This window comes from Engystomops pustulosus, chromosome 10, assembly GCF_040894005.1.
Source record: "Engystomops pustulosus chromosome 10, aEngPut4.maternal, whole genome shotgun sequence".
Classification (NCBI taxonomy): Eukaryota; Metazoa; Chordata; class Amphibia; order Anura; family Leptodactylidae; genus Engystomops; species Engystomops pustulosus.
The window spans coordinates 32,133,271-32,156,204 of record NC_092420.1 but is presented as its reverse complement, the minus strand read 5'-3'; the positions used below and the strand labels follow the sequence as shown (position 1 = coordinate 32,156,204).

General features: G+C 39.9%; 2 protein-coding genes across 7 annotated transcripts in view; one reads left to right on the top strand and one right to left on the bottom strand.

Moving 5' to 3' along the window:
• FAM227A (family with sequence similarity 227 member A) overlaps nt 1–14,565 on the bottom strand; it is a 40,908-nt gene extending 26,343 nt beyond the window's left edge. For 2 of the 5 annotated variants that reach the window (XR_011850279.1, XM_072127667.1), the window contains exons 1-6: nt 14,432–14,506; nt 12,084–12,213; nt 11,623–11,708; nt 10,369–10,474; nt 6,127–6,230; nt 461–604 (exon numbers count right to left, since the gene is read on the bottom strand). Coding sequence is in view for 4 of the 5 variants with exons in the window: in XM_072127667.1 (XP_071983768.1) it covers nt 461–604; nt 6,127–6,230; nt 10,369–10,474; nt 11,623–11,708; nt 12,084–12,207 (564 nt within the window). In the remaining variant the exon portion in view is untranslated. Of the gene's footprint in view, nt 1–460; nt 605–6,126; nt 6,231–10,368; nt 10,475–11,622; nt 11,709–12,083; nt 12,214–14,402 lie in introns of all 5 variants that reach the window. The other 3 variants (XM_072127668.1, XM_072127669.1, XM_072127670.1) reach the window with 3 other exon arrangements.
• Nucleotides 14,566–14,848: 283 nt separating this feature from the next.
• Nucleotides 14,849–18,818, top strand: CBY1 (chibby 1, beta catenin antagonist). 2 transcript variants are annotated; one of them, XM_072127741.1, is made up of 5 exons: nt 14,849–15,007; nt 15,995–16,132; nt 16,925–17,030; nt 17,593–17,705; nt 18,513–18,818. In XM_072127741.1, the coding sequence occupies exons 2-5, from the start codon at nt 16,055–16,057 to the stop codon at nt 18,591–18,593; spliced, it is 378 nt and encodes a 125-aa protein (XP_071983842.1). In that variant the 5' UTR covers nt 14,849–15,007; nt 15,995–16,054; the 3' UTR covers nt 18,594–18,818. The 2 variants fall into 2 exon arrangements, with proteins under 2 accessions (XP_071983842.1, XP_071983841.1); XM_072127740.1 differs by having other exon boundaries at nt 14,856–15,076.
• The last annotated feature ends 4,116 nt before the right edge of the window (nt 18,819–22,934 follow it).

Here is a 22,934-nt window from a genome sequence, read left to right as displayed (position 1 = left end):
TTGCAAGAAGATATCAGTTGATACAAATCTGTGGTTCTGGTTGGTCCTGGACAGTATTAAAGGTGTTTGTCCATGCTAAATTCTTACATTTTAATCCCCTAGTGATGTTTATACAATAAAGATCATTTTTAACCCCCTTACTTTACAAGTACTGATAGACAGATTGGAATTATATCTGTGAAATGCTGTATTTTCGTTAATAAATGTGAATAAGAGAATGTGCTATTCTCGTCTTTGTGGGAATACCCTTTAAATGAGGAAGGAGGATGCACCAGCCAGCAGAGCCTTGCATTTGGTGCCCCGCGAATTTCATTTGCATTAAATATAAAAACTGAAATATATCTAAAATGTCAAGTAACTGGAAATCAAGAAAGTTATATATGTAAGGCTCTAAAGAAGCAGAATTACTATATCACATTTGTTATCACTGTATAGTATGGAGTATGATATGCAGACTTACCTTTGCCCCAGTGTTCATATGAGCCGACACCACTTTTCCTATAATGGTATTCAGTGATATGTCATAAGGGAGAGGCAAAGGGCCTTGATATGAAAATCCCGGGAATTGGTATAATTCAATTAGTTTGGGCTTTGCTTTTACTTCCTGATAAAACATATGATATATTATCACATTACAATTGTTTTACTTCATCATTTACTGTTATTTACAATTCTCCTACTTTGATCTGCCTGCATCTGAATTCTAAAGAAAATGAATTTCACAAAAGTAAAACATATATATATATATGAATATACATATAGTATATGATATGTGTTCCATTTTTCAGAGACAAATTCGGTTTTGTGAAGAAAGAGGCTACAAGGCTATCTATATAGATTACATTATGTGGTACATGTCATGTTACTTATTCAATAGTTGGTGCTGTAATTTATTGCTATATTTAAAGTACAGTGGGCATAGTATTCAGACCCATTTACATTTTTCACTTTTTTCTACATTGCAGGCAATGGGTAAGATAAAAAAAGTTCTTTTTTTGGCCATTAATATACAATCTGCTCCCATCGTGAGAGGAAAAAAACAGAAATGTAGATATTTCTGATAATTTATTAAACAAGAAAAACTGAAAAAACACATGGTGATAAGTATTCAGGCCATTTGCTCAGCATTGAGTAGAAGCAGCTTTGCAGCTAGTAGAGCCATGAGTCTTCTTGGGAAAGATGCAACAAGTTTTTCACACCTGGATTTGGGGATCCTCTGCCTTGCAGATCCTCTACAGTCATTTGAGAGATGCTCGATTGGGTTTAGGTCAGGACATGAGAGCACAATGCTGACGAATGATTGGAAGATCTGGTGAATACTTCGGCTTCTGTTTCCTCACAGAAAATGTTGACAGCTATAAGCTATAAGAAGAATGTGATCCTCTCTTTTTAGTTTTTAATGGCCGTTCTTCTGTTGGTTTTTCAGGTACCAGATCCGTAAAGACTTCATGTATATTTTCAATGTGGCAACACAAATGTCAATTTTCTGCAATTATCCAAATCAAATGCCAAATCTCAAAATGCTCAGATGCCAAATCTCTGCAATTATTGGTGATCTTGGCTTGGAAGTTGACCTTGAACACAGCTCTATTTTGAGGTAAAGTACAACAGATGGGTCTCGCTGGAGAATTTTGTGTATAAGTCTATTCACTTCCATATCATTGATCTGCAGCAGCTCACCACCATCGATCCCTCCCCACCGGCGACTGTCATAGCTTCTCCTAACTTGGATGTCGAAGTCTTAATGTACATGCAGATTCACCCTGAACTCCCACCTTTTACTGTATGCCATGGCTATGAGATTGACTGCCATGTATACCAGTGCTCAGTGTGCCAAGCAGGGTTACTTTACACTGGGTCAGCATAGTGCTTTGTATATAAACTTGGGGCTGGATATTGTTGTTTTCTTCCCATTCCTCTGTTATTTAACCCCCTAGTGACCAAGCTCATTTGCACCTTGATGACCAAGGCCTATTTTTCAAAACTAGCACATATCACTTTATCCGGTTATAACTTTAGAACGCTTTATCTTACCCAATTGTTTTTGAGTTGGTTTTTCCGTTACATTTTATACTTCAAAGTAGGGGAAAATTTTGGTTGATATATTTAACATTTACAGTATTTATGAAAAAAGGTGAATTTGGTAAACATTTTGAAAAAAATTGCTATTTTCAAACATCAAAATGTTCTAGGTTTTCAAACTTATTCCCCAAATTAGTTACTAACTAACATTTACCATATCTCTGCTTTGTGTTGACGTCATTTTAGAAGTGTCCTTTTGTTTTATTATGACGCTAGAAAGATCACAAAGCGAACAGCATTCTCTCAAATTTTCAAAAATTTTTTAGAATCAATTATTTTAGGGACCATTTAAATTTTATAGGGGTTTTGGAAGTTCTGTTAATAGAAAGCCTCCACATATCACCCCGTTCTATTAACTTCACCCCTCAAACTATTCAAAACAGCAGGTAGGAAACTTGTTGACCCTTTATGCATTTTACAGAGATTCTAACAAAATGAAGGTTTGACTTGGAATTCACTAAAATTTATCATTAATAATGTGTTTAGCCGCAAAATTTACCCACATAAACTGAATAAAAGTAGAAAATGTGTCTAATATATAGAGCAGTTTTTTTCCGACCCCACACCCCACATGTGGATGTAACCCGCTGTCAGGGTACATGGGCGTAGAAGGGAATGAGGGCCATTGAGCTTTTGTAGGGTAGAATAGTTTTCAGGTGCAAGGACGTGTTTGTAGAGCCCCTGAGGCCGCGTCCACATGTGCCATTTTGTTTGCAGGCTCCACCTGCGATCGCATGTTGAGGTAAGATTGTATTTACTTTGCGTTTAGTTAATGTGTTGGAAACACGTTACCAAAATATGTGATCACTACTGTAGCCTTTGGATTGCGTTTCCAAACGCAACCAAAATGCCACATGTGAATGTGGCCTCAGGTACCACAAACCCTTATCCCAGAGAATTTGAAAAAAGTTTTTTTAAGTGGTATAGGGGGTATGTTAACCCCTTGTCCCTGATGGGATTTTTCCATTTTACTTTCTGTTTATTGCTCCACACATTCAAAATCAATAACTTTTATTTTTCAGTGTACAGAGATGTACGAGGGCTTATTTTCTGCGTAACAAGTTGTACTTCCTAGTGACTGTATTTTGTAATTCCATCCCTTGTACTGGAAAGTGGAAACACAATTCAAAATGCGGTAAAATTGACAAGAAACCACATTTGTACCATTTTCTTGGGGGCTCAGTTTTTACGTCTTTCACTATACATTCCGAATGGCATCTGTAATATATTCTTTGGTTTGGTATGATCACAGGGATACCAAATTTATATAGGTTTTTTTAGGTGTTAAAAGATTTTACCAAAAATTAAAAACTTATGTACCCAACAAAAATTATTACTTTTACCATATTATGTTTTTTATGTGTTGCGAAATGGCAAAAAAGTGTTAATTCTGACATTTGAGCACATTTTTCCTTTACAGGGTTCACCGCTGGGAATAACCATTTTTATAGATTGGACATTTTGGGACGTGGTGAAACCTAATATGTTGTGTTTTTTTTTCTACTTTTTTTATTATTTATTGCTTTATATGTGTTTTTGGGACATTTTTATTAATTTTATTTTTCAATTTATGATTTTTTTTTTCTCACATTACTAGTACTATATGAACTAGCGATCATGTGATCACTAGTTCATACTGGTGCAGTGCAATAACCATGTATTGCAGTGCATTAGAAGTGTCAGCCTATGCTGATGGATAGGCTGACAGACATCTGCTTAGTCCAGCCAAGGTCATGTGCCGATGGCAGACCCGGGGACCTTCATTAGGTCCCCAGCTGCTCGGCACTCAAAACGGCACCCCGCAATCACATTGTGGGGTGTCGGGAGGAGAGGGAGGGAGCTACTCCCTCTGCAAGTACAACGATCCTGCTATGACAGCATTGACCGTGTGATCAAAGGGGTTCTCCGATTCCGATCCGGACTGTTAGAGCTGGGTCCCAGCTGTTATAAGACAGCCAGGGCACTGCTCTTCCCTGCACAGGGGGCCCATGCAGTCCTGAGGATAGGCCTACGGAGAAAACCATTGGCCTAGCCTATGGCCCCTTAGTGACCAACAGAGAAATTCGTATGGGAGGTCATTAAGTAGTTAAGTAAGTTTGTCACCATCATTGTAATCTTAATTGATATATTGATTTCAGCAGTCAGATATGGTGGGGGCTTTATAATTGATATTGGGGAAGCTTGTACACTTAGGAGATGTCTTCTATGTATTATTTGTCTCCTATCTAGATATGGACACTGCACAGCTTTCAATGACAAAAATATATAAATAATTATTACGGGTGACAGAAAATGGCGCCCAAATGTCCGTTTGCCAGGTTTTTTTAAATTTTCGGAACATATATTATATATTACATATAAAATATATTATATTTTTACAAAATGTGATCAAAGGGTCAGCAATGAAGACATCAGCTTGTCCTGCAAAAATGACATTTTGTACTGGTCTGGATACCATAGTATTATTGGTGTCAGAATATGGTGAAATTAAGACATTTTTTTTCATCAAAGGTTTTAATTTTTTGAAATCTATTAAAACACTGTCATTTGGAGCACACAGTAAACCGTAAAAGCAGAGCCCACATTTTTCACCAAATTCCAAAAAATGTGGAAATTTGGTAGGCAGAAAACAAGCCCTCATACAGTACTGTATACATAAAAATTAAGTTATGGAGGTTTGAAGGTCGAGAGCAATAAAATGAATAAACAAAAACTAAAAAGGACCAAGTCTTTAAAGGGTTAATGACATCAAAAGGGACATATTTTATAGACTTCAAAGTAGATTATAATGGATCGTCCTTATAGGGGTTTTCAGGTGAATCGGAGCTGAATTTAAGTTTCCTGTTGCCAGTGCTACTCAGTGGATGTAGCTTTTGCTTCCAGCCTCTTCCAGAGTTTAGGTTCTTGTACATTATGTAAATTCAATGTAAATTAGGTGCAGAGGCTAAATTTTTAATTTGAAACTAGTACCGGAGGCGGCTGCTGGTCCACCTGTACATTGTATTTAGTGGCTATGACAGATTTGCATTGTACACAGAAATGTATTTTCTTTCAGTATTTGTATTCTAAACTCAGGAATTAAATATAATCTACCACCAGGATACACTCTTCTTTAAAGGAAACCTATCAATTGATTTGATGCAGTATGAAGCAAACGTACCTTGAGAATGCTGTAGCTACACTGATGCAGGATCATATCTTGGTTAATCCGTGAGCTGTGTGGTTTTGCTGAAATAACAGTTATAACATTCAGGACCTTGGGAAAGCTGGGTCAGGCTAGTTCCTACATAAACACATTACACACAGAACTTGTCATTACACATGGAGGTTAGTCAAGACATGACTAATCAACCTGAGCTGGATCACTCGTACTCACGGCACCTGGGGGATGGTGCAGCGATCGATTATTCTGCCTTCAGCCATAACCCAGTGATTACTTCATCCTGTTGTGCAGTGAATAACTAATGTGCTAGGAGAAGTGTTGAACCATAGATGCAAGGACAGCATCATTATCATAATTTTATAATAGTGTTATAAGCAAATTGTGTTATAAGCAAATGATCCTGCATCAGTGTAGCTACAGCATTCTCAAGGAATGTTTGCTTCATAATGCATCAAATCAAATGGTAGGTTTCCTTTAAGCTTCTGACAGGATCCACTCTTCTTTAAGCTTCCTATGCCCTTGTTTTTAAGAAAAAAAGGCTTTAAAGTATGCAAATGAGCCTCAGGAGCTCCAGACTCCATCAACACCTGGAACCTGGAGCCCCTCGGGCTCATTTGCATAATTCGAACAGCCTTTTTAAAATTGGGCACACACCAGTATGTCAGTGTGCTTGGTGTACAATCTTTCATCCTGGTGGTATATTTACTTTAAACACACACAGAGAATAACTAAAATTTAAAATATTTTCGGCTTATCCATGTTTATTTTACACTCTTTGTTTTGCTTTTAAATACCGATGCAAAATACCGACTAGAACACTGCTGTGTAAACACGGCTTGATAGATTTATGCAGCATGAAGAGTTTAACATTGTTTTCTTACTTTCTTTGTGCTGTTTTGTGTTTTTGGATATTTAGCGAATTCTGTTTTTGTCATCGACAACTGGTATCTGTGAGTGAATTTCTGCAGATCTTTCTTATTTTTTTCTGTCAAACAAATAATAATAAATGTACTAAAATGTACAAATACATCACTATAATGTAACAAAAATGAATAATTTACAAATTACTGTTTTGTTGTTTTATTATCTGCACAGTCTTAGAGGAAGAGTCATAAAAACTGTCAGGCCGCACTCACATGTTGTAAACACAGCATAAACACAATTTTAACATAATGTAAACACATTGGGGGAAAATTTTTAGGCCTTCTCCCCACCGCACCACTAGTTCTGTGGATTGTCGCAATTGTCGGATTGTCTCCGCTCATCCGGATCTACTAAATCTATTATTTATATAAAGATTAAAGTTAAAATGAATCAGTTTAGCTGTTCATACTAAAGTAAGCAGCTCCCTAGCGCTCCCCCAGTTTTAACACTGTTAAATCTGTAGCTTTGTCAGAACATACCGAAAAGCTATGAAACGCTGCAGTACGTAACGGTCCAACCATCGGACCTAGTTTAAAGCGGTCCGGCGTATTCATGATGGGTGGTCCAAGGCGCTTCCCTCTCTTCAGCTTATCCACGGGGGGGGGGGGCTCGAAAGCAGATAATCTGTTTTATTCAAATGACGTTACACATCGCCTCGGTGAAAGGAGAGGGCTCCCGTGCTGAGCCCTCTCCATAGCCTGTAAGTCTTTGCTGCATATTGCAGCAAACACTTAACGATAACACACGGGATCGAAGCTAGCCTGTCAAAACGGCTCATGGGCGCTGCCATCTTGGTGAAGATCTGACATCATCGTGGCGGGGCGAACAGTCGCCATGACAGTTTTGGGTCTTCCAAAAACCTGAGGCTGTCTCGTTTTAACCCATTTATTACACTGTGCGATTTTGGAGGAAAATCCCCATATACCGCCATACTGTAGTATGTCAGTATCTGATAGGATCGATCAGACAACCTAGGGTTAAAGTACAGTCAAAGTAAAGTCAAAGTAAAAATAAAAAAATGTCATATTAAAAAAACGTAAATATTTAAATCACCCCCCCTTTCCCTAGAACTGATATAAATATACATAAACCATAAAAATCATAAACACATTAGGTATCGCCAGGTTCGAAAATGCCCGATCTATCAAAATTTATAGGAAATGATCATCAGAAAGGTGCATTTCCTTTTAAAAACATGCAAATGAAAAAATGTATATACAGGCGGTCCCCTACTTAAGAACACTCGATTTACATACGACCCATAGTTACAAACGGACCTCTGGATATTGGTAATTTATTGTACATTAGTTCTAGGCTACAATGATCAGCTGTAACAGTTATCACAGGTGTCTGTAATGAAGATTTAGTGTTAATCCTGATTCTTATGACAACCCAACATTTTTAAAATCCAATTGTCACAGAGACCAAAAAAGTTCTGGCTGGGATTACAATGATAAAATATACAGTTCCGACTTACATACAAACTCAACTTAAGAACAAACCTACAGACCCTATCTTGTATGTAACCCGGGGACTGCCTGTACATGGCAGATTAGTTAAATTTGGTCACTGCTGCATCTGCAATGCATGGAGATCTCTCTTTGAAGTGCAGCTTAACTCAGCTAATGAGAGAGACAGCGGGAACAAAGTTTCCTCTGTCATCCCCCAGGTACACTATTGTGGGGTGCCAGGGTGTTGGCATGTTTGCCAGAGGTCTTAACAATACCTATGTGATTGCCATCTACTGGGTCTAATAGGCAAACTATCAGTGTAAAACAATACATTACAGTACAGAAGTACTACAATGTATGGTAGAAGGGATCATGATATCACTAATGTAAGTCCCCTAGTGAGACAATATAAAAAAAATTACAAAAAACACCCAGAAATTTTCCCCATAACTAACTGTGTAGTGTTTTAAAAATGTAAAATGGGTATTTTTGCCTCTGTAGCAACCTTCGCTAGATATTAAGTTACTATACACTCAGGCTACATTTAGACTAAAGTAACAGATCATGTGCTCGCCTGGTGGTAGCCCAGGCAAGCACACGTCAGCGCGCTGGAGAGGAGGTTGGATGGGCACTGCTATCCCTCCCCTCTGCATAGCAAATAGCACTGCATAGAGCATGCGCTATCTTTTCCCCGTGTATGGTACCCGTGTGGCACCGTACCACCGCCGTGTCACCATAGGCGTCTATGGGGACGTATATCTGCCCGCAAACTTGCAGCCGCATATGCGCCCACACAACAGCCGTCTGAATGAGAAATGATTGCTCTCTATATCCACTGTGTAGTGAGCTAATCACCCTGATAGACCACGCTGAGCTAATATCCACTAAAAAAGGGGGTCTCCAATAACTACATACAGCAGAGATAAACAATCCCTAATCCCTGTAAATTATCAGTGTGATTTAATAGCCCCTCAGAATTAGGAAGGAGGTGTGCCCACACACCCTATTTGGGTACTACACCTACCAGTGACTTATAGACAGTTGTAATCACAGAGTCGTCCCCCCTCTCCCTTTATAGGATATATGCAGCCATGATATATCACTACCAAGAGGGAATCAGACCAACACCCCACTGTTACTACCTAATGTGAACAGGGAATTTACATAAATGTCCCAGCTCACACTAAACTCTACTGACCATATGCACCTACATGAGAGTATGTGACTCCCACATTGGTATACCCGGGAATACCCCTGACTTGTTTATTTCTGACATACACATATAATGGCACATAGTGTTCTTAACTGTTCTACCATTACTATGAATTTTAACTACCGTATTTTTCGGACTATAAGGCACACAAAAAATCCTCTGATTTTCTCAGAAATCAAAAGTGCGCCTTATAGTCCGGTGCGCCTTATATATGAACCGTACTTACAGACAACAGCTGCTTTGAACTGTGCACAGATCTGCCACCTGCTGGTCATTCATCATTATAATCAGGTGCGCCTTATATATGAACCTAGACGTTTAGCAGGCATTTATTGATGGTGCGCCTTATAATCCGGTGTGCCTTATAGTTCAAAAAATACGGTAGATAAGGGCAATAAAAGTTACATTTTAGTACTTGGTTATGTTATAAATGGGTCAAATGATAACCTCCTACTGTTTAGTATATTATTGAACCTACTAAGTAGAGATCCTTCCACATTTTTGTTAATATATTAACAAATCTCTGCATCCCTGTGACATCACTGTGTGAATTTTCTTTGCACTGTGATATCGCTGTGTGAATTATTCCTGTACTATGACAACAGTGTGTACATTATCTCACATAATAGTTAGACCCCTGAACAGAGCCTTCATTTATTGTGTTTCCTCTTGTTTGTCAGGGTCACATCAGATGTTAGTCTTAGCTTGTTACAGAGCTGTAACCATAGATACCTAATCCACTTGATCAGATGGTCAAGTGGTCAGTTAATCTAGGATGATTTTAATTCCAAAGTAGAACAAGTAACATATTTCTTGAATACAATTCTGTGACTGTCCCATTCTAATCGGGACTGCAAAGCTGGATATATTACTATTCCTATATGTAACAACTTGCAAGAGTAATGAGTATTTGCAGAAATATATTTCAAGCCTTTCACTAAGAAGTTCATAACATCCATAAAGGATTCTACAATGTAGTGTAAATAGAAAAATAGGGATGTACACCTGTAGAAATTGGATCTGGATTTTACCTGGATCTGGATTTTTTTTAAGTTTAACACCTGAAGGACACAGAACTTTTCTGTTCTAAAAAAATTAAAAATGCTCAATAAAAAAAGGGGGTTGACAGAGGAAACAGAGAGATATCCATCCATTGCAGATGCAGCAGGGACCAAATTTAATTAATCTGCCATGTATATACATTTCTTCAATTGAATGTTATTTAAAAGAAATGCACCTTTCTGAAGATCATTTCCCATAAATGTAGGGCAGCTTTGAGTGGATATGTCTACTGCTGCAGTGATTTTACAAAGAGATTGATAGTTTTCTCAAATGAAGCAGGCGGGAGTCACTGCATGTCCCACAGCTATCCTGTGGCAATGAACATAGGATTAAAGTGGTCGGGCGCCTCAAAAGTGCTGGGGTGGTTGGATCCAATGTTAATATAGTTTCCCATAAATGTAGCCATGTTGTCCATTGAAAACAAGATAGCCGACCTTGGATACTACCACCCTTGTGTGCTGCACATACAATACCTCTATTCTTTTTCTGAGTTTGTGTCCTTTGTTCCATAGAGTTATACCATGGTGTGAAACGTCCAGCATGCATTGATGCATCGTGCATCTCTTGAGATTCAATTTCCTGGATTAATCAAATGATGCCAATTATAAACTGGGATATAGCTTTCAACACACAACAGAACTAAGCATCATCAAAACAAATGCCATCTTGTAAATTTAATAAAGGAGGGGTTTTCTGTGCTATAAATATTCATGCTCTTTCCAGCACCCAACACCTTCAAATATCAGCTGTTCAAAGAGAATGAAGCTGGAAACAGACAGCTCCGCTTCATGTGCAGTGGTTGAATCAAGTCATCGCAGTTAAGCTCCAAATAAAATGGGAGCAGATCTACATTAACATTTTGGCCACTACACAGGAAATGGAGGTGTTTTCTTCTTGTTCTATTTTCAGATTAGAAAAAAATTAACTGCCTATAAAACTACGGTATTAAAGAAAAATCCTACCTGTGGAGTGGTGAAATCAACTATGCCAGTGGTGGCGAACCTCTAGCACGTGTGCCAGAGATCACACTTGTAGCCCTCTTGGTGGTCACCCAGGGCATTGCTCTAACACAGTGTTCACCAGACAGAATCTTTATGCAGTCCCAGGCAACTAAAGTCATGCTGCTTTAAGCTCTATTTTAAGGTGAGACTCCAGGAAGATTGTGAAGGTGTGGGCAGAGCCAGATTATCTTTGGAGGTCCTCCTGCTGGCCCCAAAATTTTTTTCAGTAAAAAAGACCATGGAGAGAAACTAAAATGATAGTCCGAATTTGTCCTCCTTCTTTCAATGGTGTTGTGGTCCTATGGATGCCAATATTATTGGGAGTTGTGGGAGAACAAGGAGCAATAGTTTACTGCTTAAATTGCTGTGTTGGCGATAAATAAATGGGTTGTAGTTTGGCACTAAGCTGTAAAAGGTTCGTCATCACTGCCCCATGTGGTTGCCGCATCTGGTATCTGCAGATCAACTCCCAGTCACTTATATAGAAACTGAGATGCAATTACATGGCTCAGGCACTACATGTAGAATGGAGCTACCTCCTTCTCTTATATTACTAGTAGTGCACTGACCGCAGGTAAGAATAGCTGATTATTGGGAGTGCCAGATGTCAGAGCCCCACCAATATGATATTGGACAGGATGGTTGTTATTATTAGTCCAGAAAACAACTTCAATACGTGTTCATGGGAATACAGAGTTATATTAAAATGAATTTACTTAGTATTACCAGATCATCTGTGTGGAAACTCTTTAGCTGCTGCTCCAGATGTGCAATCTTTTGGCTTATCGATTCCATAGAGCCGACACGGAAGGCTGAGAAGTGCATTAAAGATAACAATTTATTTAAATACACACACAATGTGTGTGTGTTGTCAATCTTTTGCCTTATACCTTATGTACGGTATGTAGGATAATGAGTCATAGATACTACATGTAGTTGCTACTGCTGAAATTTAGGTGAATGGAACCGTCCCGGTGGCTGAAGCTGCTGATTGATAGTGGTGCTGATTTTAAAATCCTCACCAATCTAATATTGAGCTATCCCATAGACTGATCATCGGGGTCTTTTACTGATAGAAGTGCAATAAAGAAAGGAAAGAGAATGGAACCATCACTTGAAGACAAGAAAGGTAGGATAAGAATGAATTGAAAACATTGCTATATAATTATTATTTTTTTCAAGGATACAAACTGGGGCTTCTTGAACTGATTTTTGTGCCATTTCCCTTCTTCTCTTAAGCTCCAAAGGATGTTCTGTTAAATCCTCCACACACAGAGCCATAGGGGAATTCAGACGATTGATTGAATCCATGATTTACTATAGAAAAATTATGAACATTTAAAGGGGTATTACTCAATAAAGCTTGATTGTTTTGTTTTAAGAAGATATATACTTTAATATTTACAAAGAACAAACGATGTCCGCGCTTTCGGGGATATGCAAATAAAATCAAGTTCCTTTATTATGTGCAATTAAAATCCAGAATAGACAGATAGCATAGGTGTAAAGGTCCAAGTATGATGACCAACGCGTTTCGCCCTCTCTCAGGGCTTAATCATGGTCTGTAACAGTCATTTTATTAATTGCTACTTCACAATAGAAATGTGTCCTGGTCACATGGGCCATTGGCTCATTAAAATTACAGTAAGGCCCAAACTAGTAATATGCTCTGACAGGCAAATTCCAGTCGATCTCTGGACTAGCTGCCATTGCCAGTGACGGCACTGATCATGCCAGTCCACATTGTGAGAAGAAGTCCTTGGGCTAGAACGATGAAGGACCAGTATGAAATTACCACCCTGCACTCTCTAGCTACATAAGAGCCAAGAAGCTTGAACTTCAAAGTAGATCAGAAAAGCGCATACAGAGTTGTCCAGACACTTTACTTCCCACCTCAAGCATAACCATTGCTCCTTCAAGTCCGGGAACCATGGGAATGGAGACAACAATGCTTTGAGCAGAGGAGGGGTGGAAAGAGGGGTAAATCTACTGGGATGGAAGTTTGGTGATGCTCATTGGTTTTGTTTTGTGCTCTTCGTTTATTTTTGAACGATTGAAGAAATCTAAATTTTGGTGTCATTTTAAAGAAGAGAATCTCCCTTTTAATAATAACACCAGAACTGAGTTTCTAGGTGCCACAGTTCAGAAGATATACAGTACCTGTATGTAACAGCTGTATGTGGGCTTACTTTTGGGGTTGCTGAAAACTCATGCTAGGGCTTATTTTCAGGGTTGGTCTTATTTTTCAAATAGACACGCTCTATTCAGCCATTATAAACTTTTGGGCAATACTGTATTTACTATCTTCTTTGCCGGTTAGTTGATATTTAGGTACATTCACAACTGTTTTGGTGGTTCCGTTGGAAGACTTTCTCGGGGATGACGGATACGACTGTCATTTAACAAAAGAAGTATGAATTTGCCAAACCTTAAAAAGGAACCAGCAAACATACAGCCAGTGTCCTGTGTCTGCTCAGCACCAAAGAGGCAGATCTGTGTCTAAATGGATCCATTCACACAGGCTTGTATGTTCCAGGTCTGCTTTCAGTACATTTTTTTGGCATCTGTTGAACCTTTTTGTCCCCCGTCCGTAAAAAAAATAAACGGTTTGCAAAAAATGATTGCCAATACACCAGGTTCCCCAGCATCATCTGTAAATAAATCAGGCTTCACAAATGTCATACGTATGCTGTCTGTTTTTTTCAGAACATATTGATGTCTATGAAAGTCTGTCGTCTACTAACGTGAATCAAATTGTGCGTGCTTCAATTTTCTTACAGCGGAGCGCAGATCAGTAAAAGAACCGACATGTGAATACCCACATAGACGATAATGGGTCAGTATGCTGTGCTAATCATTAGTGACATGAAAACCTAATGTGTGAATGATCCCTATAGCATAGGCTTCTCCTGGTTTATCTTCATAGCCCCCCACCCAGTGGGGTAACTAGGAGAGCCAGGGCCCCATAGCAGACTTCTGAAGGGGACCCCCTGCCGGCTTAAAAAAAAATATATATATATATTACATTCCTATATACATAAACATACAGTTCATCACTCATATATACACATTTACACGCTGTTAGACACATATAGAGCATATACACCTCACATATACACACATACAGTGCCATATACAGACATACAGCTTACGTACACACATAACATACTGTATATATACCCACCATACACCATATGCACATACAGCATATACACATCACAGATACACACACATAAACAATATATATACCACAATGTGCACAATGTGTAACATGTATATAATGGTGCACATTCTCCATTCTTTAGTGTCAGGTCGGATGATGGGGCCCCCTGACACTGTGGGCCCCATAGTAGCTGCTACTGCTGTCGTAACGCCCCTGTCCCCACCCCTCATCTTGTCTCACTGTAATATCAGCCGTGGGCAGCTCACTCTTTCTTACTGCCCTTTACTGGACTCAGTAAAAACCATATTTTTATAACTGTTCTCCTCCTCTCACAAGTCCATACCGTCTATAAGCCAGAGCGGAGCTCATTACCTCAGAGCTGCCAGTCCACCTTTTACCATGTGGCGTCCCTTTCTACCAAGGTAACCTGGTGGACCCTACCATTCTAGACAGGGGGGTATAGTTCTGTCTTGGATCGTTCATATTTTAATATTACGTTTCCCATCCTACACCAATACGAAATAAATATATCACACTCCTCTCCTAGTCACTTCACTGACTTCACATTTTTTTACCTCCCTCAGTATTATTTACAAAATGGTATGATCCAAAGTGCAGGGCAGTTGAGCTTCGAAGCGTTGTTATAGCAACGAAAGCTTGGATTGAAACCATACGTTTAGAGAGGGGTGGCGCTACATATAACCAAGCTTTTATGTATCGTGGCGTTGTTATTCTGCATAGTTGAACATTGACCGTGCAGAATTATTTATTAAATGCATTGTACTAATATCGCAGAATATAACGTTGTTTTCAGGCAGTTACTGTGGACATTTTACCTCCACCCCCCTTCTCTTTTTTAGTGGTTAGATCCATAACTGTGCGCGCATGCGCAGTGTGTACTCTAGTTTAAGCTCGTTATTTGTCGGTGCACCGGGAGCCGGGAATAAGGTGCTGGTCCATTACTTCACTATCCAGTAACCTGCGCCGCTGTGTTGTGTGTTACTCGTGTGGGGTCAGGTATTTGTGCTGGTTTCTTTTTCCATTACATCGGTAGATGATGTACAGTGAGACGGAACTTAATACTCGTCCGTCTGTCTGCGCCATCCGTTTGTGCGTTTTTGTGAAAGGAGTGTAGATGTAGCTCTGGGTGAGATTCACACGCAGCAGACTTTGTTGTAGATACTTTGGTGAGATTTTGTAATTTTAGGACATCCCTCCAGTCTCTATTAAAGAAACACATTCAGATAAAACCGATTTTTTTTCAGGGGTAAGAAATATTCACTCATCCATTGTGTTATGATTTCATCCCATATCATCAAGACTCTTATACCGGTAAAGCTTTCACTATGTTGCAAAATTGGGCTTATTGCTGCACTCTTTAAAAAAAACAGATAACGGGGTGTACCCACTGGTAGTGTAGCAGTGCAACTTGTACGTAACTACTACTACAGGTTGACAATGTTGTATCGCAGCTCTGAAACCCACCAAGATTGGGTTATAGACTCATGATCTGGACAGATCTGTCACTTTGATGGGAAGAATATTGCTGTATGCAAATATTGTCAGATCTGTCAAATAGGGTCTATGTATTTGTTTGAGTAGTTTAAACTTGGTTTAAACCCAGTTATTGGCTAAAAGACACAACCACACTTGGTTCCTGTATTCTGGGCCTTATGATGATCAGATTTCATAGATCCAGCACAGTGACCGGGACCGGACTCCAAGTATCATTGTGATATTTGATGCAAGGAGTCCCTGCATAACAAAAGAATTGCATTGAGAATGGAATAACAGTTTAGCGCTGTTGTCTGGAGGCTTTCTTGTGTCATATATAAATATGATGCTTGGAGTCCCATCCTATCATAGTGATTGATCTAGCCTTATGTCAGGAAGGTTCTTTTATCAGCACTAACTTTATTTCTTTGTCTATTGTAGGAAAATATAAGCTGTCACCATAGTTAATCCGCTCTGGAATCCACTTGGAAAATAGGCAAAATGCCTCTATTTGGGAACACTTTCAGTCCAAAGAAAACGCCGCCTAGAAAATCTGCGTCACTTTCCAACTTACATGCAGTATGTGGTTTATTTTTTTTTTTATCTGTTATGCAGTCAGTGAACCTCAGTGTATACATGGCCTTAGAGGGGGGCTTTAAAAATAATACACATTTCTTAAATTGGATGTTATTAAAAAAAAAATGTTTCTGTGTGAAGATAATTTCTCACATATGTAGCCATGTTGTCTCTTAGAAATGAGATGGCTTCCTCGGATACGACCACCTCACATTTTTGGCAGGGGTGGCCAGACATGCGCTATTGAGTCCTGCCCGACCACCTGGAATCAGAGTTCATTACTACAGGGCGGCTGTGGGTCATGCAGTAACTCCCGGACATTTCATGTACAAACACCTTTTGTGTCTTTTTACGATCACTACAGCAGGGGTGGTCGTATCCAAGGAGTGGGTCTTGTTTCTATGGGACCATATGACTACATTTATGAGAAATTATCTTCACACAGGAAATTTTATTTTTTTTAGAAAATCTAATTGAAGAAATGTGTGTGTGTGTGTGTGTGTGTATATATATATATATATATATATATATATATATATATTGGCAGATTAATTAAATTGAATGTGAATGCCGAGACAAGAATACCCCTTTAAAGGAAAACTAACAGTCTTCATTCCTCCATTTCATTCTGATACTGGCACTTGTCTTCAGTACTACAAGCTCGTAATAATTCTCAGGGATTTCTCCAAGGGAAAAAAAGAGAGCAATCTGAAGACTACACTTATGCATTCTCCTTTCACTAGCTGCATCTCCCCATTAAGGAACACAATACACATTTTTTTTTATCTCTTCTAGCTGGACCGCACGACTAAGGAAGTGGAGCTCGGTCTGGATTATGGTGCCCCTAGTATTTCTATTGCAGGGCAGAGTCTCAAGTTTGAAAATGGCCAGTGGATAACTGGTAAGTAAGTTGTAAAACTGAAGACAGTATTAGTATACATCAGTGGTGTAACTAGGAGAAACTGGGCCCCATAGCAGACTTCTTCATGGGCCACCCATATCACCAGCCTGTTATCCAGGACAGTGACAGGATCACGATATTTACTTCTATACTCTGGCAGATTGAGTATTGCACAGAAAAAAAACTTTGAATGCTACTTCCAAAGGGCAGAATAAGTCATAGTGGCCTGACCCCTCCTGTCTCATAAGTCATGTAAACCATCCAAAATTACCGTCCGCAGCTGCCAGCCTTCCTTGTGATGATATACATCCTAGCATGACATTCTTTGCCCCGTGACTCCTAACATGTCATTGGTGTAGAGCTTTCTAACATCTATTTCTGTGCAATGCTGGAATATGGCATCCCTGTGATCATGACACTAACAATAACACTTTTTTGGGGTCTATTTAAATGAATTTCTTTAAAGCAAGTTATGTAAATAATCCATGCATATTTTTTTATTTTTTTTAATTTTAACAATGTTTACTGCTGAAAATTAAATGACCGTATGTACTTCTGATAGAATCCGGGGGCACTGCATCACAGAAGGAACTCCAACGTCTTAGAAAGAGAAATCTGCAGTTGGAGGAGGAAAATAACTTGCTCCGTCTTAAAGTAGAAATCCTTTTAGACATGGTAAGAGAAATACCCTTAACATTGGCAACAATTAAACAACATACATGTAATTGTCGTTAAAACCAGTATTCCACTTTCTCATGTTATTCAATGGTCTGAGGAGATGCCATGATGTTGTGTCAGACGGTGGATGGAAACGCAAGTGTTTCCTTGAATTGACAGGAAGGGAAGATCTTTATAATGATGATAGGTTGTAAAGTATATTAGAAAGTGACATCATATTTCTTTCCCACTATTTTAGAATGGGTTCTATGTTTAATGAAAGGATAGAATATCCTTGGTTGGTTTGTCAATCGAATCCTTGCTGATCAGATTATTCGTGCAAGGTTTCCTTGAACCATTGGATAGGACATAACTTCTAGATTAGGTGTGAACGTGAGCCCTGTGTCCTTTGTATAAATGCATCTGGCAGTTCATAGAGAATTAGCTTTTTTCATTTGATAAATGGTGGTGAATACAGGGGATGCATGAGGTTCTCAGTGGACAAACCCTCGCACATCTTTCCTTTATAAACTTCAGAGGATATACTGGGCAGTAAATTGAAATTGTCCCCTTAAAACTTTATTAACATTAACTGGAAAATACCTGCAACCTTAGCCATACATTGAGACACATTTGTTCAAATGACCCATGTTAATTGGGGTGATTAGGAAATTATATTTCCAAGGCAAAGTAATGGCTGTCTCTCCTGTATAAATAAAATACTGCTTGTCTAATCATATCCAGTCCATATCCACACAGTGGTATGGGTTATAGTTTATGGGATTATTTTACATTTTCTGTCTTTCTCTCTCATTATAACAAAAGCACTCTGAAGCAACAGCTGAATCTCACCTAAAGGATAAGGAACTTGAAGAAATGAAGAGCTTAAGTGGGCGAAGGAAATGAATGGAAGAATATTTACAAAGGACCCTGATTGATCCAGGATGAGCTCATGGATTAGCACCTGCAGCCTACAGAAGATTAGGACTGCACCAGTCTGGTGGACTTGATCTTACTGTTCACTTTAGGGACAGTCAACAGGGCTGTAGTAATCTGTAATATCATTCCTTATAGATGACAGGTTCAGCTATTTATTTGTAATTGATAGTAAAGGCAATGTTGTACTTGTAAGATGTTATCTCACTCGAGTTACGGTAGAAGAACGCTTTTTGATTGTCAATTTCAGTTACTGTAGATATTAAAGGGAACCTGTCACCAGGGACCTCATTTTTCACTAAATACAGATTGTAAAAGCCCATGACACCAGCAGTGCAAATCTGCCTTTTCTAAGCATATGCATTACAATATAATTGTGTGTTATAACTTACCTTACTCCCTGACAAAATCCTGGAGTAGTCACAGGGGCTGGACTTTGGTTTGGATGGATTTCAAAAAACAACATGTGGCTTGTCTGTGTTACCCACTCCTCAGAGCTTGGCCCCCACCTTTGTGCTCCTTTCTAGCTTCACCTCTTGCTCCTTTTCAGAGGTCACAGCCTGGTGAGATGACATCAGTGGGGGAGGGACAAGCTGTACAGGAGCACAAACATGGAGACAGCCTGCAGCTCAAACAGGTCACATGTTGTTTTTTGAAATGCATGCAAACCAAAGTCCAGCCCCTGTGACTACCCCAGGATTCTGTCAGGGAGCAAGATAAGTTATAACACACAATTATAGATTTGCACTGCTGGTGTCATGGGCTTTTACAATCTGTCTTTAGTGAAAAATGAGGTTCCTGGTGACAGGTTCCCTTTAAGACTTTGCAGAAAGAAATAAGAAATCATAATCTTAGGTATATATTTTTGTTTTTGGTAATACCGCATTTTAATATGGAAAAAAAACTTCTGAGGATGTAAAAAAAATTTTTCGCACTTGTTTTTTTTATATATAAATTATAAAATAATTTTTAATAAAATATTGTTTCCCTGAGCCGCAATTTAGATTATGCACAACCAAATGCACTCCTATTGTACAAGTAGTTTGATTAGAAACAACCAGAAGGTGATGAGTGTTAGGCTCGCTCCTATGATGTACTTAAAGACATTGGGGCTTATTTACTAAGGTCCCGCTGCCGCATTTCTGTCGGGTTTTCTGAAATATTTGGGGATTGTGTGGCACGCGATTGGATTGTATCTATAACACGACACAAATCGGGGGGCGGGCCGACAGACGATCCCACGGATTCGGACAACGCAAGCCAAGCACTTACAAACACCAGGAGGAAGATGGTGAACTCCGGCGGACTTGATCGGGCAAGTGACAGATGCAGGATATGGGACGCACGCTCGTAGTGAATCCCGGCAGACTTCATCCTCGTCGTACATTCCAGATCAGGGATCGTGGAGGGACCAGGTAAGTAAATGTGCCACATTTTTGTTCCTTTAACAGACTTGGAGAGGGGGCACATACTTGGACTGAGAGAAGCTGCCAGGCTTGTAGGTCATATTCTCCTAGCTTTTAGTTGGTGGCAGTGGTTACGTGAAAGCATACACTATAAACGGGCCCTGGAGGAGGAGATTGTTTGTTTGTTTGTTTGTTTGTTTGTTTGTTTTGTAGAGAAGTGTAAGCAGCTCCCACAGTTTTCGTGGTCCACTACTTTGGTATATGTGGCACCTTCATTTATCACCACATTTGCTGCATGACTGATTTCAAGTGCTTAAAGGCTACATAGACTTTTGCCAACTTTTTTTTATTATAAATAATAATATAAATAATAATAAAAACCCAAATCTTTTTACTAATAGGGATGCATTAAAATTTATCTACCGTCTTGTCAGTGAACTCTTGTTCTCCCCTTATGCACAGGCCTCAACCACCCGCTTCCCATCTCACAGCAGCCAGCTCAGTCTGATGCAGCACAATCCTGCTGCCTCACTCCTTCAGCTACACCCCTTCCCGACTGCGCCGAACACTTGCTCACTGCCCAGTCTTTCCTTTCTTATTTCTAGCAGTATCAATAGTTTCACCAAAAATCTTGTGATAAATATCTATGTCTGCGTATATCAATATTAATACCACATTTTCCCCTTTCCTTTATCTATTGATATAGTAGCTATGGCGTTGAAGCAGAGCAAGAACTATACAATTTGACAGACGGCAAATAAAATGTGACCATTGTTTTCATATGATGTCACCCATGCGGTGTTGTCATTGTCTAAAAACCTGTACTGGTATCGTAATTTATGTTTTGGATTCTGAGAATTAAGTGCTTAGTAGAGGTTAAAAAGCTGAACGCTGGTATATCGTATATATTCAAGTATAAGCCGAGGTACCTAATTTTACCACAAAATACTGGGAAAACCTATTGACTAGAGTATAAGCCAAGGGTGGGGAAATGCATTGGTCACCGCCACTAGCCAGTATTAAGCTGTCCACCCCTATCCTCCCCAGTATAGACCCCCGTTTATACTGGGGGGCAGCTAGCCCCTGCCCCTTTCAGTATATAGCCTGCTCGCCCCTGCCCCCCCTCTCCAGTGTATAGCCTGACAGCCGTATATACTGGGGGGAAGCTAGCCTCTGCCCCCCAGTATTTAGCCTGATAGCCCCTGCCCCCAGTATATAGCCTGCTAGCCCCTGCCCCCGCACCCAGTATATAGCCTGACAGCCCGTGATGCCCCCCCTACCATTATAGCCAGCTCATCGTCCTGAGCACGCCATGCCTATATATATATTTTTAAAAAATGAACACTGTACTCACCTTTCCAATGCCCCCCCGCAGGTCCTCTTCTAGCTTCGGGTTTCAGGATCTGTCTTTGGGTTCCTCTCCAGGTTCCTCCGAGTCTAGTCTAACTCTGCATTTTAGGACACTTTTTATAAAACTGCCCCAATGACGTTCGCCGCTTGCCAACGTCATGTAGGGGCCCGAAGATGGACCCAGAGCACCCGAAGCAAGAAGAGGACCTGCAGGGGATGTCAGAAAGGTGAGTACAGTGTTAATTTATTTATAGACTGAAGTATAAACCGAGTTAGGGTTTTTCAGCACAGCTTTTGGCTTGTACTTCAGTATATACATTTTTTTATTTCTGAAAGATAATAGCCTGGTGTTTCTTTGTAAGAAAACAAAAAAAAAACTTGCATGTAAATTAGCCCCCCTGTTCTCTATCCTCCTCCAGCCTCCTCCTCCTGTCCCCCAGTCTCTGCCAGCATCCTCCTGTCCTCCAGTCTCCTCTAAGTCCAGAATCATCCTCCTGTCCAACAGCCTCCACCAGACAACTTGTCTTTGTCCTCCTCTTGCTTATCCAAATTCATAGATTTTCCCCAGGAGTCTAATTTTATGTACTAACTAGAGATGAGCGAGCACTAAAATGCTCGGGTACTCGTTATTCGAGACAAACTTTTCCCGATGCTCGAGTGCTCGTTTCGAGTAACGAGCCCCATTGAAGTCAATGGGAGACTCGAGCATTTTTCAAGGGGACCAAGGCTCTGCACAGGGAAGCTTGGCCAAACACCTGGGAACCTCAGAAAAGGATGGAAACACCACGGAAATGGACAGGAAACAGCAGGGGCAGCATGCATGGATGCCTCTGAGGCTGCTTAATCGCACCATTATGCCAAAATTATGGGCAACAGCATGGCCATGACAGAGTGACCGAATGAGGCTAAATAGCATCTAAAACATCCAATAATTGACCCTGACACTATAGGGGACGGCATGCAGAGGCAGCGGCAGCAGCGGCAGGCTAGAGAGTGTCATGGCAACATACCCTAAATGGACTCAGGCTTCAAACCAATGGGTGGCAGAGAGGAACCAAAGGAGGTGAGCAAGAAGCGCTCAAATAATATCGGTACATGATAAAAGTTTGCCAGTATATTTTGTGGATTACACAGCAGGGTGGCGACAAAGTTAACATGGAAGCCATGAAAACAATCCAAAATTCTGCCTGACACAGCTCGTTTGATAAGGGGACCATGTATGGAGGCAGTGAACTAGTAGTAGATTAAAGGTGCTGCAGTTAAAACTATGTTAGTTGGATCTTGGCATGGAGCTGGCGCTCCGCTGCCAGGCGAGCTTTCGCCAATCCAAGCCCCTGTCTCTAGGCTACTCCCCAAACAGCACTTCTAAGAACCTTTTGTATAAGATCAAGTGTAGTAGCGTTCTTATAAGTTTGGGATATGGCGGGTGAGGGGAATGTAAACATCTGCGCAAGAAGCGCTGAAATAATATCCGTAAATGAAAAAAGTTTTCCAGTATATTTTGTGGCTTACACAGCACGGTGGCGACAAAGTTAACAAGTTTGATGTGGAATGC